We start from the raw sequence: 20425 nt of genomic DNA, 5'->3' as shown, positions 1-20425 counted from the left end.
CTCAGGGGGCCGCTGTGCCCCAGAGGCCGCGCTGCCCTCGGGAAGAGTCCCAGGTTCACGGCCCAGCTCGGCTGAGGAGCGCTCCGCAGGCCTGCGGTCCCGCCTGCTGCAGCCGCGGGGCCAGCCGGTCAGACCAGGGGGCTCAGGGCTCTATCCAGTCGGGGCTTCACAGCCTCCCGAGAGCTAGACTGCTCTCCCTGTCAGGGCAGCCTGTTCCTGTGCCCGAGTGTCCTCACGGGGAAAACAAGGTTTTTGTCATCCTCGCTGTAATCTGTTGATGGTGCTGTACGGCTCCAAGCCAGGATGCTGCTGGCCACCTTTGCCTCCAGGGAACATGTTCAGGTGGCTCATGTTTAGCTTGCTGGACCTTGGGTCCTTTTCAGCAAAGCTGCTCAGCAGCCAGTCATTCCCCAGCCATTGTTGCAAGGGCCTACTCCTTCCCAAACAAAGATTTGCATTTGCCTTTGAATATCAGAAGGTTTGTGTTGCCTAATCCCTCCAGCCTGTCTAGGGCCATCAATACATAAACCCTGGCCTCGAGGTATTGATTGGTCCCCATGCTTGATGGCGTCTGCAAATGTGATGTGACCATGGTTCAGGTCACTGTTAAAAGTTATTAAATAGAACATGTCCTAGGATAAATCCCAGGAATTCTCCATTTGTTACTGCCTTACAGGTGGAGTACAAGCGATTATCTCTGCCTGTAGAACCCCTTTGTCCAACCAGTTGTTAGCCATCCCGTTGGCCACACACCCAAACCATAATGTTTAGGATACAAGAAAATTGTGGAAAACTTGAAAGCTGTGCCAAAGTTGAGGTGAATGCCATTCACTCCTTTCCCCTCATCTGCAAATCTCATATTGTCATGTAAAGTAATTAGGTTGGTCAGGATGATTTACAGTTGGTCAATCCATCTTTGCTGTTCAAAACCACCTCCTTTATGTGCCCAAAGTAACAATTGTTCTAAGAATTGTTCCAGATGGTCTTCCTAAGGACCAAGTGAGCATGACAGTTTGTGGCCCCCAAATAGGTGTTTTCGGAAGATGGGGGAACATTTGTGTCTTCAGTCATTAGAACCCTCCCTCAATTTCCTTTCAGCCAGCTCTCAGCTTTTTTTCCTGAGCATCAGGAGGAACTGTTTTTATGATCACAGGAGGTTGTCCTTAAATAATTGCTGCCAGCTTTCCTGAGCTCCTTTGCCCTTCAGAGCTGCCTATCAGTCCTCCAAATAAACCAAAGTCTTTCTCCTGAAGTCCCTGGGCTGTACTCTGCTACTCATTTTCCTCACACGTCTCAGGATCTTGAACTCCACTATTTCCAGGTCCCTACAGTTGAGGCTACCACTGATCATCATATGCCAAAACATTTCTTATGTGTGCAGAACTGCTACATCTTCATTTCAGTTTAGAAATGCATTGGCTTTGCATATCTTAGAGCAGGCATGTTTCAGTTAAACTTCAACATTCTATTGTGACATGCTAAAGCAGAAGTCAGATGTCTGGGACATCTCTCTGAAAATAAGCCAGGCTGTTCTTGTGAGGTATGAATGAACAGTATGTTTGAAGCCTGACTGTACTGGGTCAGGATAGCATTAATAGGAAGAAACTAAAGGGACTATTATTAGTGACTCAGATTTTTTCACATATCAGTCTCATCCAAGTGCATTTTTTTGCAACATTTCAAGTCTGACATGAGCAAGTTTTACTAGATGTGTTTTAATTGACTTAGTACAATCATTTTCGCTTGAAAGGTGTTTTGACATAGCTAACAGAGATGTCTTGGAAAAATAACTTAAGCTCTGGATAGGGAATATTTCTGCTTAATACAGCATGCAATGAGTATAAATAGTGTGCTTTTAGTGTAGCAAGTTCACAAATTAAGTTACTCTTATAAGGGAAATCAGGTTTGTTACTTTCATCAGTGTTATCACTGAACACTAAACATTCTGCTGTAGCTCTCAATATAACTTGCATTATGGAAGTATGCATTTTTCCTCAAGCCATTTGCCACAGTTAATTACATGCTAAGATTTAAAATTACGTAATTGGAAGCCATTCTACCTCATTACTTATTTAAGAAGATGTTTATTACATAGATACCTAATTTTAAACTTTCTCAAATAGCAATTGATCCTGCAGTAAACAGGTCTTCAAGGTTTAAGATTATTCTTAGTGTGCATCCCACAAGTTCCAGTATCAGGCTTCTGTTCCTTTAAATTTTTTGATGTCAGATGTAAAAATTCCAGGTTTCTGTAAGTGCACTTCTTCCAATAAAACTAGCACAAAGCATATGCAGAAATTAAACCAGGATTAATAAGTTCCTTACAAAAGAGATCTCAGAAGAGAATTTTACTGCTAGATCTGGAGTTCAAGCATTATTTTCTTTAGATTGTGTTATTTTGCAATCCTAGTTTATGCCTCTAGCTATAATCTAATTAACTGTCAGATAGAGGGATGCTCACAGTGTAAGCTACTCACTTACTCAAAGACTGCTTTATCAGAATAATTAGAGGGATGCTCACAGTGTAAGCTACTCACTCAAAGACTGCTTTATCAGAATAACAGGGGCACCTGTCTTTGTGACACAAGCTGCAAAGTTTTCTTGTTGTAATCCTTTGCCTATCATCAGTTCTACAGGCTGAACAGATGACAGAACACAGCCTCAAGTACCTTTTTCATCCAACAGTTAGTCTTTAATATCTCTTACTACTCTTAGTAAGAAATACGTGGACTTTTTTTAGGTGTATGTAACTGAGGGAAGATGTAGAAAAATCCAGTTTATATTAGAAGTTGAGACTTTCTGGGAAGCTAATGAAAGGATATGTATTATTGGAAGTTATATATACACAGAGGATTTTGGGTTTGTTAGCATAAATTTCCATTTTATATTAAGACTAGACTCCTTTCTAGCATTAGTTCAGAGGATAAAAATATTTTGTCAGGTTTAGAGAGTGTTAAACACAAGGAAAGAAACAGGTTGACAATATAAAATCTCCAGTATTAACTCCAGTTTTGGGTATATTTTTCTTTACCAAATCCTCTACAGCGTATACAAAAACAGCAGAATTAGTAAGAGCCTTTAAGTATCAGTTCAGGAAGAAACAGTCTTGTCTGGAGTACATTTCATCTGCTTTAACATCAATTTTTAAACAGTCTGCATTAGGAACCAAAAAGCCAGAGTAATACAGAATCAAATATTCGGGACATTGAAACAATCTTTTTTTTTCTTAGGTAGTCAGTTATAAACACTTATAAAAACACATTTCTCATAATTAACATAATTTTTTGATATATGAGCTGGTGCCATAAGTAGTCTAAACCAGAGGTTCTTCACTGAGCAATTTTTGCTGGGCTTTTTATGCCCCTGAAACAAAAATCTGTAGAGGGGCACAAAATTCATGACCAGCAAATATCCCCGTGGATAAACCTCCTTAAAGCAGCCATTTTTTCTTACAACACAACTACACCATCATCAACAGCTTGTTGTTCAGGAATACAATTTACTACCAGAATAAATGTCTCAGGAAACCAGTGCAATCATGTTAATATATCAGTTCCCAATTGTTTGCAAGGATGACCAAGGTAGTTGGAATGGTTTCAAGTAGGTAGTTGATGGCAATGTTGGCCAACTGACAGATGTGCCCATTCCTCATTCAGTGTGCTTCACTTCTTGGAACTTGCAGAAACAAGTAACTGTTTTCCTGTTGCAAAATAATCAGTACAGCTGCACGTTTCTTGTTTGTTTTGGATTTTTTTTTTTTACATTTAATATTATTACATATACCAAGGCTTTCACTTCAAGGACATACAGGGTCTCACTGTATAGCATTGTAATTTATGTTTTTATAATTTACATCATGGCTATACACTTAAGCCATATCTACACTAGACTTTGGCCAACAATCGGGGAGAACAGGTGTGATCCTCATCAGTACCACACTGCACATACAGACTGCTGTAAATGTCACTATACTGGGGGGAAAGAACCCCTCCCTTTCTACAGAAACATGGTCACAGTTTTGCTGGTGTGTTACATCCATTCCAGGTGCCAGAACACTCCGCCAGTACTCCCAGGGTTCCAGTAGCTTCTATTCAACTTCTATTTACGTTGCAGCTTTTGTTTGTTTTTTTCCTTCAACTGTTGTGGTTGCACAGCTCCTTTATTTTTTTCATCTTCAAAGCAGCATACCACATGTTTTCACAAAAGGAAGTATTCAAAATGATAATTTAAAAAAGTTTATTACATCAGTGAATCAGCAAATAGTATTTATTTCAAACAAAGCCACATCATCTTGTTTTCATCTTTCATCTAGATTTAGCTGTCTTCAACAGTAGTAAAAATGAGACTACAAAATGTAGAATGGAGATGAAACAGCCAATATGCAATATGAAGACTATTCAAATATAATGTACTTTCAGCTCTTCTACCCAAAATGCAGCTAATTTGTGTAGATTTATGCCTTAAATTTTTCTGTTTGTTACCAAATGCAAATATTTAGTACCCACATAAAAACCTCCTTACAGGTCTTTATCTGTAAATAAATTGTATCTTTAACTGCATAATGTAGATTCTGTTAGTGAACTTGAATTAATTTAGCCTCCCTTTACACTGGATTTACAGAAATGATAAATCAAATGCAATAGACAGGATGAGTAATGGCAATGCTCAGACTTTCTACCTACTTGGTATTTCAACCCACCAGATGATTTTTCAGCTTATAATAAATATCTGGTCCAGCCTCAAATTAATTAAGTCTTAGAAACCCTAAATTCTACTGGAAAATTCTGCTAGAGCATCTTGTGGTCTTGAGATACATTTCAATATTTAAAAAAAAAAAGTTGTATAAGTTTTAACCATTCAGGAATCTTAACTGTTCCCAATAATGGTCTTAGCAAATTTCAAATCCATGAGCTTATTTCAAGAAAGCAATCAGATACGTGGAAATTTTAAACCAATCTATAACATGAACAAGACAGTAAGTTTTGTTGGCTTATAATTTCTTAATTAGTTTAAGATCCAAGGAACTATGGGTTTTGTTCACTTGGTAGGGAAACAAAAAAGTTACTTTTAAACTGTAATTTACAAAAAAAAAAGCCCAGAGATTTGCAGACATAATAAAATTTATTTAAATTCCATGCATTACGGTAGCTACAAGTGTAGTCATATGAAACTGAAGGACAATAACTTCTTCTGTCCATACAATGTAGCTGTAAGTGAAATGAATGGGAGTTCCACAGTTACAAAGAAACAAACAAAACAAAACAAAAACCCAAAAAAGGTAAATCTGTTTCAGTTTTGAGTTATCTGTGAATTCAGATACAGTCACTAGACTGTAAACTTTTGAGGGAGGAGATGGGCTCACCACATTTACACAACTGTCAATGTTTAGTTTAAGACATTCTGAAGAAGCTCTGAAGATACCTTTTAATACTTGCTACTAATACTCTGGGAAGTGGAAAAAAAAAAAGTTAGCCTTCATCCTAATTGTTAGAATCAGGACAGTAACTGTAGACAGCCCACTTTCAAAGTGCAGCTAAACAGGGTTTCATTATGCAGCTCCTTCAAGTTGTACTGAGTAAGCTTAATTTTGAACCAGTTTTGCTTTAATTTCTCCAGAAAGACTTAACTGGTCCTCATAAGCTTACATTGCTTTTTGATATGCAAAAATTTACAGACTGTGCTTGATTCTGACCCTCCCATATTTCAGTATGTGCAAACTCTTAGGGATTTAAATAGTCTTTCTCCCTTCTCAGTTCAGACTGGTCTTTAAAACAGCAAGGATTATCCAGCCCTCTAAATTAAAGACAGGGTGAACTGAGTAACTTATATAACTGGCACTTTTAAATTGGCCCAGTTCTCCCACAAAATGCAGCTCTTATAAATACTAATAGGCACTATTGCCACAAAGTCTCTTATTTTTCAAGTTTTACTGGTTGTTAGCATTTTCTGTAGTTAACAATTGAATAATGCTGAATTTTTATAAAGACACAATATGTAGTTCTACCCTTCAAAACTGACATACTGTGTCTAGTAATGATGTTAAGTGAACATAAATTTGCTGAACATATTAACAAATGTAAAGCTAATGAAGGTGCCACATTTGCATGAATTTTTATTTTTTTTTAATTTTAAGAATGCATTCAACAAAGGGAAGGGGCAAACCTTATTTTTTTCATACAAACTTGGTTGAGTGCCCAATTGCCTCATTTAAAACTGTGTGTGTGGGGAGGCTGAGGAGTTTAGAAAAATCCAAGTAACCAAATATCTGGGTTACTGGGAAGTTAAAAAGCTAATGCAACTGTGTTACATCCAGATAAAAAACATTATTCAAAAGCAATTCAAATACCGAAAAGGATTTCAAATTGAATAGTTTATTAACATGGTAGTCATCTTTGTAACATGTGCACACACACTCGCACACTCTGAATGATCTGCCTGGAAAAAAGAAGAGGTCTTAATATATATGCTGGGGGAAATTAAACATTAAAAACCCTTTAGATTTTCATAATTATAGGCAATTATGTCCACATCACTTACAAAGCTATTGCCGAATCTTTCCAAGGAAGCAGAATTTGGGAGAAAAAAAAATTCTTTTTGGGAAAATTCAACAGTGGCATAGCAGAGCTCTCAATATGAGAAAGCTGACATAATGTGGACCTTTGCTGTGAAATTTGTCTTTGCAAAATATGGGGAGAAGTTTATCAATGGGCAGAAAATAAGAAGGCGGTGTGAAGTAGGCTTCTGCAGAATCGATTTTCCTCACAGTATTGTGCGGGGTCATTGAGAAAAATGCTTAGTCCTTTTCTGGAACCAGTTTCAGAACTTTTCCAATTGCAATGGTCTTACCTAAACCAAGGAGAGAAACAGTAGAGTTACATAAATTGTGGAAAGAATGTACAAGTCTCTTAAGAACATGAAAACTTCCCCCAAAAATACATGCTCTCCCGAGTATTAGAAGTAGCATAGAGAATAAATGGTTGTATTGTAGAATGAAAGCACCAGTGTATTTTAAAAGCACAGTAACATCTTACAAAAGAGTATGATTGCTATTCTCACAGTAAAGAATACAATGTGGGCTGTGGAAAGTCTGCTCTATATTCATCTAAAGAGAAGGCAACGCAGAATTGTTCTACCAGATCTGTTCACTGCTTGTAAATATAATTTATTCTAAATTTGTCCCACAAATCTACAAATTTTACCAGGGTGAACATGAGTTAAAGTCCAACATACAATTCCCCCATTAATCTTTTCTAACATTAAATTGAGAAACTATGGCATTCATATTGTAGGATGCATTAAGAAAACAGTGCTGGTAATTTTTCCAATTCAACCTTTTGTTTCACAGTCCACATTTCTGCACATCTTTCCCTCTAAAATAAAACACACCTTTTGTTACTAGGAAGATCTCTGCACAATGACAACAACTTGCTTAGATTTACTTTTCCACTGTTACCCAGACAGCAATTTCTACCAGATACCAGCATTACCTCATTGTCATGCACCACCTCCTATTTCAAATCCCTGAATATTGCAGCAGTTCATAACTGTTAATCAAGCAGCCTTACCCTCATCTCTTAAGGTAAAGCGACCCATCTGAGGGAAATCTTTGAATGTCTCAAGGCAGATAGTTCCTGCTGTCCTTAAACGGGCAATGCATACTTGATCTTGTTTCACAAAACGGGGCCGTGTCTTACTTTTTTCTCCTGTTTTTTTGTCTACCAAGCAGATTAAGGCCTGTGTAAGAAAAAAAAATTAACAGCTATGAGTGCTAAAATAAGGGTTATTTTTTCTTTATGAATAAAAATGACCTAAGAAAGAAAATACTTAGAAATAAAAAAATAAATAAATGTAAGATTTACAGCATATGAGTCAATCATTACTTACCACACATTTCAGAAAGCTTATGCTAACAGTTACAGCCATTTTTGGCTGTGTTCTGGTACTGACCAAACATTTCATTAAAGGCTGGAGATTTGCTCTACAGATGTACATCATGACAGAACTCCTCACCCTAACAAGTGAAGTGTTTATATTGACATCACAACTTAACAGGACACTTACTGTTATCTCAACTTCTTCAATACAAGTGTGGATGTGCAGCACAGCATTATAACCTGGGCAGATAATGGATTTGTGCTCAATTATCACTATCTGCAAAACAGGGACAAATAAGGGTGTTTTTCCTCTTTCAGTTGTAAAAGAGCAGAGAAATACAGAACTATATTAAAATGTGTAGTTGAACAATACACACACAACAATTTTTTTGTGAAAGAACAAGTATGTGACTAAGTTGTTTATAATATGGAAGTATAAAATTGAAGAACTGGCATAACAAGATCTTGTTTTCATGATTAATGACCTTTGAGACACATGAGAGAAGTTAAATTCAAATCACAGTACATTAAAAACTTAAATTCATAATGTCAGTGTTAGGTACATATGTTATTGTTAATTTAGAGATGTAATAGTGAATAAGAAATAGGAACTGAAACTTTACTGAAGTTTAGAGATTTTGGGAAACAAGCAAAATATTTTAATGCGTTTTCCAATTTGTCCAGCAATTAAATGCTAGTTTTTCTACCTGGGCATCAAACGTGCGTCCAGAATGACACAGGTTGTTGAGATCACAGAGAATAAAGCCTGGAAGGATCTCCTCCTCTTCAATTCCCTTCAGTCTGATCTTTAAATTTTCACCTGGGGCTACTGAATCAGTTTCAACATCATCAGAAAGGATTCCAAGAACTTCCACGTTGTGCTTAAAGAAAGCAAAAATGCAGTTTTCTATTGTGAATATTTTAGTCTGATACAAATCATTTTAGTACAACAGGATTTCAATAAATAATTCCTTTATAGTTAAAATTTATTAAATCTGGTTCTGCAAGCTTCAGAATATTTAAAATATTTGAAGATTAGTTTCTAATATTTTAAATACTATATTTAATAACATACATTTTAATATAATTCTCTAGTATAATACAAGATTTCTTGATTAAGATTATTAAAATATTAAGTATATATTAATGAATGCTCTCCAAGCAAACACCAAAATATATTTCCTAGTGTTCTTTTATGTTGTAACCTCTCTTCTGTCTTTTTATGTTTCCACAGAGACCAACAGAAAATAAATACTAGAAAGGCAAAGAAGATACAAAGTAGCTTCAGAAAGAGGTATATTGTTCTGATTTCCTGAAGTTTAAGTTCAATTCTCATTAGATGCCAAAGTAATAGTATTTAAAAAAAACTATACACATACATAACACACACCTGGAAACATCACCCTTGCACAACAAGAAAGCTTAGTTGTGTTCAACTGAACAATAAAATATTTTGACTTAAAGTGATTAATATATTTAAGAATCAAGCTTTTTTTTAGGATACTAACATTTTAAAATATCTAAATCTTACCATACCTTGTTTGGCATCATCACAAGCTGTTGTCCTTTGCAAATAGAGCCTGACTCCAGCTTCCCAAGGACCACAGTGCCCATATCCTTCACAAAAAGAAATTACATAAAAATGGAACACATTTTTCTAAAGAGTTCTATTTATGATTTAACTACTTTTGAGTTAAATCTATTTATGATTACTTAACCCTATCAAGTTATTTAGCACTGCTATACTTAATGTTTTGGAAACAGCTCTCATGAAAAGACTACAGACTTAAGAGCTTCATATAGTGCCAAAATTCTTTACTTCCCCTCCTGCCTCTATTCTATAGTTGGAAATGCAGACATAAAGGGGGGAAATAAATAAATAAATAAATAAATATATCCTCTATAAATACAGTAAATACTCAATTTCCTGCTTTCTGAAAACAGCCCATTTATACTTTCAATCCTATTATGTTCATTTGTACCTTGTATTTATCCACAATTGGCAGCCTGATTGGTCCATCAACTGAACGGTTGAAGTTTGGCAAATTATCCAGGTATGGAATAAATGGTAATCCACTGAAAAAGCAGAAAGTATTTGTTTCAATTCTGTGAACACACTTCTATTTAAAAATTATTCAGAATGGATAAACGCAAAAGGAATTATATTTATTCTGTCATCATTAAAAACAGTGACCTCTAAGAGAGTTAAATCTACCACAACATCCCATTAGTGTCCACTTTACCTAACAGGTTAATACCCAGGCAGTGTTATGTTACAGGCATACTTTACACAAATTAATTACTCCTTGTAATTAATCCTAGGGATGTAACACATTTTGGAAATATAAAATCATAAGCTGGGCTCAAACATGACTTATCTTCTATGTTTTAATTGCCATGAATAATTCTAGAAAACCTGACAGTCAAGAGGCATGGCTTGTCACCAATTATAACACAGCTTCAAGCAAACTGTTCACATATAAAAATTACTCATTCTAGCAACATGTCAGCTGCAGCATCACTGGAAAATTCAAGGACTAGTACAGCACTAAACTCACAAAGCCAAAAAATACTGCTAATACTATTACAAGGTATGCTAACTTTAATCTTCTGCAGTTAGCAAATGCTTTTATTTGGCTCACTGCATGGCTGTGTTCTTGTTGCCCCAACTGTATTTCCTCAAGCACACAGTTACAACAGTTACAATATACCATACTATATTTGTCCTAGCTTCACTGTAGCATTACTTTTATTGAAATATAGCAAATATCGAAGTTGTTCAATTTAAGATACATACATATACCAAGGGCAGAATTCTGACTGTTCTTTAAGGTTTGCTCCAGTCAATCCTGAGCAGGGCATGAAATGAATATCCTTTTTGGGATTGAAGCCAACTTTCTTCAAAAATGGCACCAGTTTCTCTTTACATTCCTCGTATCTATTACAATGAGAAGCAGATCAAGATAAATTTCAATTATTTGAGCATGACATAATGCTGTGCTTTAAAAGAAACACCAAACAACAAACACAGAGTTTTAATTTTTATCAGTTAAGTTATTCTGTGAGCAGCAAACCTTATCATGATTAGTGGCCTACTTGCATCTTCTCCCCAGTCTTCCAGCACAACCTGGTGTTGTCTATTCCCTCACATTTCTCTGCTCCATAAAGCATAATAATTTTTCTCCATGTACCTCCATTTCTGGGCTGGTTAAGCAGCAGCATGTGCTGTATCTGCTTTTAAGCAAGAGATCCAGGCCAAGATAGCAGAGACCAAGTGGGCAGTGACTGAGGTCATGCTGCAGGCTTTCACCTTAGTGGTGACTTGGTCTCCTCCAATCTACATAATTTCCTGCTATTTATTTCTATGACACTTCTTCCCCTCAGTCAGTTTCAGCTGAATTAAATAATGTCAGCAGGTTGGGACAGGAACAAGACAGGACAATTGGGCATGCCTTATTCTCTTAGTACACTAGGCTGATGTAAGGTTGCACAGTCCCTCAAGAGCTTTCCACAAAAACTTTGATGATTCTTGACAGCACTGCAAGTTCTCTGACAACTCTTCTTATTACACTGTGGAAGAAAACCATATCCTGTCATTACACAAGTACCTCTAGGGAAGGACTAAGTTACACTTTTTGGCATCCAGCTTAAAGGGGTGAGAAAAAGATCTGACAGAGGCCATAAAAAGACCTAAGTTTTGACATTTAGGAAAATTTAATCCCTTTAGTAACACTTGAATGTTAAGGCAGAAGAGAATAACTTAATTCTTTTTATTGGTTATTTAAGTATTACATCTTGACTTTCTGGTTATTTTTACCTGGCCTGTATCATTGCAACATTCCCTCCCTCCCCCTTCTCAGACTGTCATAACAAACCACTTCATTATATTATTTGCTTATTCAATTCAGCTTATCATGAAAGAACAAATAACCCAGAGTGGACATAGAAGGTGAAGAGAATAACAATGTTCTCACCAAATCTAAGCTAGCAGTTTAGCAGAAAGGTAGCCAAGAAATCAAGAGTCTTGCAAACTACTGAAAACAGAGTCACTTCCTTTTACATTCAGTGGAAAGTTTCCAAGTAAACAATTAAAACTGTTAGGTATGGCTGCATGGATCCAAACAGTTGAAAGTGAATGTTTTATAGTGTAGAATTCAAGCTTAGCTGGGAGGCACTGTGCTAGGCACTGTGCTTCTGTTTTTCCTGCTATTTTTATAACCTCTGTGTTTAGTCCACCAGTCTACCATTCTTTCAGCAAAAACAACATGCAAAAAATACTTATTTTATTTCAGTATATTTTAATGAAGATTAGGGATTTTTTTAAACATTAAACTCACCTTTCATTACTCCAGTTTACAGTTGGATCATCCATTTTATTAATAAGAACTATTAAATGTTTTACGCCTGCTGTTTTTGCTAACATGGCATGTTCTCTTGTTTGTCCACCTTTCTCAAATCCAGTTTCAAATTCTCCTTTTCTTGCAGAAATAACCTAATTAAAAATACACATTTTAATGAAGTTATACAATTCTCTCAACAGAACAATCAACAATGGGTAATACTACCTTATTAAAAAATAACTTTGGGTAATCTAAACTGGCAAGAACTTTCAAAATGCACTGGTATACTCTCAATATTATCCAATAGTTTGTGCACTGATATATATAAAAATCACACCACCTGTGGACAATTTTATGAAGCTCTTAAGTTACTCTAAAAAAGCAGGGAACTTGGAAGACTTAGTATTTGAAAATTTTGCCCACTGTAACTAACCAAAAGAGTAAACCAGCAAACAAAAAATAAAAATCAGAGGCTTAATTCCACAAGATATTCAAAGTAAAAGAATCTGATTTGTCCTTACCAGTACAGCAAGATCAGCTTGAGAAGCCCCACCAATCATATTTGGAACAAAGCTCTTATGTCCAGGAGCATCTAGAATAGTGAAGTGTTTCTTCTCAGTTTCAAAATAGGCACGACCCACTTCTACTGTTTTACCTTTGTCTCGTTCTTCTTGGTTTGTGTCTAAGGCCCATGAAAGGTACCTAAAAAAAAAACCCAACCCAAATATTCTATTGTTGTATTAATTTTTACTAGTTTTACATATTATGATTTTTTAATCATAAAAGGCTTCTTTTTTTCTGCTCAACTATTCTAACCATTTCAGCATCACTGAACACAAACATTTACAAGACAAATTGTGACTTTTTATTGAATTTGTGTGAATGTTTTGTGTATATATAGGGAGCTGTAGTGCCCAGTGCTAGCTCTTCCTCACATACCTAGAAGAATGTAATTCTAAACAATTTTAAGTTACTAAGTTCTTCAGGTATGATCTAAAACCAAATACTTATTACTTTACCTCAGTTTGAAAAACACCTCTGGATCAAATACAAAACAATTCCTCTTTCTCAGCATAATTCACTAAAAAAATACTTCTGATTTGCACATATTCATAATTATGAAAATTATTATTCTCACTGAATTGCACATATTAAACAGAACTTAGCTATGAAACAGACATCACCTTTATTCACCCTCTTTGATACTTGGATCATATCAACTGTTGTCCCCTCATTTTATCTCATTGGCCATTAACAAGTTAGATTTAAGTTAGACAGAAGAACTGAAATTTCAAAAAAAGGTTATTCAGCTCCTTGAGGTTTTGTGAAAATTGGTGAATAGAAAGGAGGAAATAATTAATACTCTCACTAAGGAGAAGTAATAATAACTAAATTGACCTGGCTGAACATACAAGTATTTTTCACCATTAACAGCAGCTTATAGAGATCTATAGCTTGCCTTTTGTATTGACTGGATAATACCTGAAGAGACACTGCTAACTCAGCTGACCAGTGATGACAGAAGGAATGTCAGGGATTATTGAACACAAAGATGTTCTTTCCAGCCCAAGACATTCCTTAGTTAGAGAAACCACTAAAGATTGGGAATTATGGATATATAATCAGTCTTCTCCTGGCAGTATCCGTTTATCACTGATCAAGGCCTGTAGAGCATGCTAGATGGCTTTTGGTTTGTACCCACATGGGCGCACCTTTTGCGTTGTAATCTTCACCATGGCCTGTGGTTCTGGAAGATTTCAGCCAAGCCAAAGGTCAGGTTTTACTCAGTTAACAAGAGTCAAGCAGGAATCTATCCATGGTACTGGACGGGAAGGTCCTTCTTGCATGTAGGGTTTTTTAGGGGAAGATGAATTTTTTGCTGATATGTCAACTCTGCACTACAGTATAGAATGTTCTGAATCACAAAGTAAAAATGCTCAAATTTCAAGACTCTCAACATATGAAGCGAGCTAATAGGACCTTTGATAATGCCAGAGGTACATCACACTTTCTGTAGTATATAATGACATATTGTATAGAACAAAAATAGCATTCAAGGAGGCACCTGCTGCAACTCACTCTCAAAAAGAGGAGGAGGAAGAATAAATCTTTTTTTTCAGGCTATTCAAAGTTTTTGAGGAAGGTCCTGAAATACTTATTACTATGGTCAACTCCCAACAGGGGGGTGATGCTTGCTTGATAAAAAGAACGTGTGTCACCCTTTCTATCCCTCTCTCTCACACATAATACAATTAGTTCAGGTCAGTGCCTACCCCTTGTGTGTTCCATTGGTGCTCTACCCCTAAGGAAATCTTTAGCTGCTTCTTTTCCAGACTCCCCTGAATCCTTATTTCCCCCCTCCCTGCAGCTAAAAATTCTAAGCTTCCAAAAGGAGAAGACATTTTCCAGTTGTTTGAAGGAAAAAGCAGGCTGCTATATGTGCTGTATCTACACACACAAAACCAAAAACCAACAACAACAACAAAAAAAAGACAACAAAACCCAAAATAAACAAGAGACCCCCCCCAGAAGTCCACACATGACATGATATCTCTGCTGCTTACAGGTGAAAGGCATGCTGACAGAACGACCCAAAAAGCTGCCAGAGAAAGTGTCTGCTGTTCTCCTTTTTACCAGACAACTAGTGTTTACCAAAGAATGGGAACTTAAAGCACTGGTCTCTAAACACAAAAAACCAAACCAAACGAGAACAAACAAAAAAAGAGCAAAACCTGTCCCAGTGTGAACAGCACTGGTTTGTATACTTTTAGTTCAAGAAATACTGGAGGAAAAAAAAAGATGCCTCACTTGCAACCCATTCCATCAGGAAGCCAGTGCTACAGGGACAGACTGAAAAATAGTTTCCCATTTTCAACACAGTGCAAAGAGAAAAGCACCCTATTAACTTTAATAACTTCATACCATGTTTCTCTGTTTTTTTCTTTAGCTTCTCTTTCATATTTTTCAAGTGTTCTTTTGTCAACCATTCCTGTCAAATACCTAAGGAGGGAGAAAAAAGTGCAATTTTATATAAACAGAAATATAGTTCCAAATATTTGAATATTTATACAATCCCTACAGATTATTTTGATAAACTGGAACAGCCTGATGTGAGCAGCAGTGTAATTCATTTATCCACAAAAAGCCACACCATTACCTGATACGTAAAAGTACACCTGTACCACAGAAGTATGAGGAATGTCTTTTTTAAAGTCTTAATGGTAAACCGTTCTGCAGAGGCAAGTCTTGAAAAGCAACTACAGCCATTAATTCCATTTCTGAGACTAATCCAATGTTTCAAAATTAAGAAAAAAAATTGTGATAGGATAATTTTTCACACTCCCCCCCATCAATTTCTGAAATGTGAAGAAAAATACTTTTTGTTCCATTCTTTTTACATAGAACAAGGAAACTGGTATTTTAAGAGATCCACCAGGTAAGAAGTGCACAGTTTTATTATATTAAAATTCTCATATTTTCCTCTCAGATATTTCTACCTGATCTTCTATTAATAGTAATCTACTTGGTTTATAAGGAAAAGTACTGATAACAGTAAACAAAGGGTTAATGTCAAAGTTGGTAAGAGCACCCAGGTTTTTTTGTCCTTTAGAACAAAGGGATATTCTGCAAAACTGAAAGATCACACAAAGCTTTAGGAACATAAGACATTGCTAGGCAGGTTAACAGGCACCTCCTTGTACAAGAACACTTGGGCACATCAGATAATAAAATGCTAATTTGCTCTAGTATGAACTACAAGGTTAAATGTAGCATGACAATTCCAACATTCCAGTTTGGTCAAAACAAAACAAGATGAAAATGCCAAGACAAAGACCTCCCATTCTTGCTGGGATGATTATGTTAAAATCACAGAAATACTTCACATCAGCAAGAAAGCATTTATTTCTTCCCTTTCCATTTCTTGTTTTTGACAAACCACAGGATCTAGCTGCATTAATTTACTTTTATCTCATAAAATTACTGCAGTCTCTAGATACCATTTCTTAAAAGATTAACTATTATAGTTTCACATTTTGAAATCTAATTATGCCTGACAACGTTAGCTCCATGGAATAAGGATTTTTTTTTAAACCTCAGAAAAAGGACAAAGTTTAGCAAAGAGTATAATAAAGCAGTTTCAAACAGCATTTTAAAATTATGAAGAAAACCAGAGGCACATTCTAAGAAAGATTTTTTTTTTTTATTTACTCATACATGCTTTTGCATAGGTGTTTCCATAAGTAAGTGAAACTCCTTAAGCAGTAAAATTAGATCTGCTGGAAATGAGAAATTCCAGAGAGAATAAGTTACTAAGTTAACAGGAAGAGTAACCTTTTATTATAAAAATATTAACTTACGATGATTAAAGCTATTATTCACTTTACATAATGTATTTTGAGTTCACAAAAAAAAGTTAAAAATTTCAATTAAGAGTTTTCTTACATTATTTGTCCTCCAATAGTTGACTTGCCAGCATCTAAAATAAAAAAATAAGTCACTCACAATTTAAAAGAAAATCCTAGAAAAAGGAGCAAATTATTATGAACACGGTAATTAATTTATTTCCAAAGATACATTGTTAAGTAAATTTTTAAGAATCTCTCAGCTTATTTCCATAATGACTGTCAATTCAATTACACTGAATTTTGAAAATTCTTGTTTCATACATTTAACTTGGCATTACCCATGATGAAACAACACAAACAGCAAGCAGTGAGCCAGCAAAAGTGAGTTAAGCACATGGGAAGTTCATGCCAAATCTCTTTCCCCACTTCCTTTATCCCTTGTCCCCAGCTTCTGTAGGCTGCTCTTCAATAGTGGAATGTATCTCTGTCCACTGCTTCTTTAATTGTGTGACTCCATTCTGAATTCACTCAAGAACTAACTTACAGTAGTTTTAAGGTGATAAGAGACTACACAAATGAAAATACAGAATTTACTGTAAATGTCATGTCTCGATTAATCTTCTGTACTTTTGACACAACTTAAGATTTTTTGAAGCTTGCTTAAACTATTCAATTGAGACATTCTGCTATAAATGCTTTTAACCCTAGGTTACGTTAATTGTTCATAGCTCTACAATTTTAATATTTTGAACATTATTTTAATTACAATTAATCAGAACATTGCAAAAATGTTTAAGACAAGGAGAAAAGGAGCACTGCTTTCCATTTTTGTTCTTCAGATCATAAACACAGACATGTCACTTAAGCACCCAACAGATCAGGTACTTGAGAAGCCACGGACAGACACCACCGTGTCCAGGAGAACACAGGCACTCCATCCTTGGCACTCTACCCCCAAAAGACCTTCTTAAATTTTTTTTCATTTTTCCAGAGCAGCTTCATTAGGATGTGTGTTCCTATTAACCTCAACATGTGGTGAATACATACACCCCTACACAAAGATCAGGATTAATTTCTAATCCTCTGAGTTCTAGATAATACACAACACAAGGTCCAATTACTTCATATTCACTGACAACTTACCTACGTGCCCAATGAATACTACATTTACATGCTCTTTTTTAGGAGCACCTGGCGGCGCTACAACAGATTTCGGTTTTGGTATTTCCTCCTCCTCTTCCATCATCATTTCCTGAGCACTTTCTTCAGAAGGCCCTGCATCCCCTGCAGGACCACTTCCTAGCTCTACTTCACTTGTTTCTTCTTTGTGGTCCCATGACTCTTCCGGGGACATTTCTGTCTCTCCATTTTCCACTAAAAATTAACCAGTTAGATTTATTAAAACAGATAACAAAATTAAAAGTAATGACTATGGAGAAAAGCTCCTGCTCACAAGATGCAATCAAAACACTTCAACTACTCAGTCTGTTAATGTCTTCCTATATAAAAATGGGCAACTGCTGCTTGCTCCTGAAACTGTTAATACTGAGAGCTTTCAAACTAGCTTATGTGCTGACATCAGAACACTATGATTCACAGAGATTAAAAGAACTCTGTTTTAACAAGGCAACAATCTTAAAAGGAAAAAACAAATCTGAAGACCCACTCAGTCTATCATGCTGGTCTGAATCCACAGACCCATGCTACCATATGTTTAGAAAGAAAAGAGGTGGGATAATGGTTTAAATTCTCTGAAAAGCTAAACAAATACAAGGAGAATTTCCACAGTCTGATTGCTTATATTTCTGATCACTAACCTTTTTTGTTAATCACTATTTCACACATATTAACAGGACTTTTTTGTAATATGAAATTTTTTAATGAAACACTGATACTTTTTCAGTGCCCAAATAAACTAATTGTACCTGTCAATGCATAATAGTGTTCAATTACCTCTTTCCTAATCTAAGTATAAAGAGACAACAATAATCAGTAATGACTGAAAATGCAAAGGCTCCATAAAGTATTCTTTAATTTTGTTTGCAATGATTCAGCAAAAGCATTACAGTAGTATTTTATAGCACTGTCATAATGAAACAGAACAATTCTCATCTTACCAACAGATTCTGAAATTTCCATGTTAACAGCAGCATTTGAACCTAGGGGAAAAACAACAACAAAAAAGGAATCATTAAGGACACATATTTACCATGGTAGTATCAAGAACAAAGAGAATGACTACATTAATAAAAGGACAGTTCAGATGCTTGGGCATTTGCCAGTGCTATTTAATATACCGATTCAATTTTAAAAATCCTGCTTCATACAAGCTTTATGACCTTCAATAAACCACTCAGTCTTTATGTGCTTTGCTTGACTGGCTATAAAATTGTAAATAACCACAGATAATCACACTGCCTTGCAACAGTAGTATGTGGATAAAAAGATTGGAAAAGGTTCCTAGAAATTTTTGCAAAGGAGATTCTTTGCAATACTTTTTTTAAAAAACATGTTTACTGGAGCTGTGTTGTTTTCTGTCAGAACATGTGAACAGTTACCTTCACAAGAGCCTGTCTGCTCCTCTGGTGAAGCCTCTACAGATAAGCCTGCAAAGAAAAAAAGTAACTTGTAAAATACACTGATGTAACCAATTTTCACAGCCATAAAAGACCATGTCCCAACTTTTTTCAAGTGTATTTACAGCAAAACACCTCCCTCCCCCCTGAAAACAGTACAAATATAGCCTCCAAGCACAAATACTTCTAAAGAACACTGCCTAAATGTTGTGAAATAATACACCCATTCTAAAAACTAGTCAACTTTTTTTCCCCCAAATGCAAAGATACACTTAAAGCAAATTTTAAAGGAAGCAGTTTTTCTATAGGTAGTATTTTACCTGCCCATACTTTTTGGGCATGCTGGCTATTTTAAGTGTTAGTATCTACTGGTGTTCAAAAGTGACAAACCAGTTTCATTGTATCCAAAGAATCAATGTGTATTTGGTGTCACAACTTGTAGAGAAATCCGATAGGCATACCTACAATGCTACTGCACCTCAATTTCACATAAGCATTGAGGATAAAATTCAAACAAGCTATTAAGAACAAACTCTTAATATCTTCTGTAGTTATTAGGGTGAATAGATGATAAACTCATTGGTATGCCTTGTAAGTTTACCAGTCCTCTAAAACACCACAATATAGTCACATCGACCTCCGAGCAGTCTCACCAAAAGGTGCCTATCAAAGCCACAGGTGTATTTTTTTGGATAGATCACTCAACTTACCATGCACTAAACCATGCCACTAAACTACACGCCATATATATCATTATATACTATAATTATTAAATCTACTAAAGAGTGATATGTTCCAATTAAAAATTACACCACTTGATGTTTCAGGACATAATTCCACAGATTAAGAGGCCTTCTATAATTATCCCTAAAACCTTAACCTATTTAGTTTTCTCTTGGTATAAATTCAACTTCATAATTCTTTGAAACAAGTTAATAAGCTTTTTTTTTTCCAGTCACATACCAAATCCATACTCTCTATTTAGCTGTAAATCCAGCCCTCCTTCAATCCCATTATAAAAATACGATCTTGAGGCACTACTTGCTCTATATGCATGATGGAACCTAAAGATGAAACAAATCCCCTCAAAAGAACAAAAACAGAGAGAGAAAGACCTGATTCTAAGCTTCTTTGCTTTCGTGCTGTATAAACTGGAGCAGTGCTGCAAATCTGGAAGAGGGCCAGAGGACAAAGCTGGCAGGCAGGGTGAATGTGGGTCACAGCACAACACCCAGTGACCAGCAGCTAACAGTGGAGGGGGCACAGCAACACAGAGGAGGAAACTGTTC

The 20425-nt window shown here is 35.8% G+C and overlaps 1 protein-coding gene across 1 annotated transcript; it reads right to left on the bottom strand.

Moving 5' to 3' along the window:
* Window positions 1-6353: 6353 nt before the first annotated feature.
* On the bottom strand, window positions 6354-19158 carry GSPT1 (G1 to S phase transition 1). Its single transcript, XM_010003213.1, has 14 exons — window positions 19119-19158; window positions 18678-18719; window positions 17704-17934; window positions 16658-16691; window positions 15137-15214; window positions 12736-12916; window positions 12212-12366; window positions 10672-10812; window positions 9857-9950; window positions 9411-9491; window positions 8582-8755; window positions 8062-8151; window positions 7566-7734; window positions 6354-6846 (listed from the first exon to the last, which is right to left on the bottom strand). Exons 2-14 carry the CDS (start codon window positions 18697-18699, stop codon window positions 6794-6796), a joined length of 1503 nt encoding a protein of 500 aa, XP_010001515.1. The 5' UTR covers window positions 18700-18719; window positions 19119-19158; the 3' UTR covers window positions 6354-6793.
* Between the last annotated feature and the right edge of the window lie 1267 nt (window positions 19159-20425).

The sequence above is a fragment of the Chaetura pelagica genome, unplaced genomic scaffold (genome assembly GCF_000747805.2).
Source record: "Chaetura pelagica isolate M959 unplaced genomic scaffold, ChaPel_1.0 scaffold138, whole genome shotgun sequence".
Classification (NCBI taxonomy): domain Eukaryota; kingdom Metazoa; phylum Chordata; class Aves; order Apodiformes; family Apodidae; genus Chaetura; species Chaetura pelagica.
Note: the sequence above shows the minus strand (reverse complement) of the source record. Positions and strands in the feature narration are given on the sequence as shown.

What these genes read in the sequence shown, in the direction of transcription:
- GSPT1 (XM_010003213.1), bottom strand. Translation starts at nt 18,699, where the DNA reads ATGGAAATTTCAGAATCTGTTG. An exon ending in AGTATTCATTGGGCACGTAG is followed by an intron (nt 16,692 to 17,703) that starts GTAAGTTGTCAG and finishes TTTTTATTTTAG; the next exon opens with ATGCTGGCAAGTCAACTATT. An exon ending in AAGCTGATCTTGCTGTACTG is followed by an intron (nt 12,367 to 12,735) that starts GTAAGGACAAAT and finishes ATTTTTAATTAG; the next exon opens with GTTATTTCTGCAAGAAAAGG.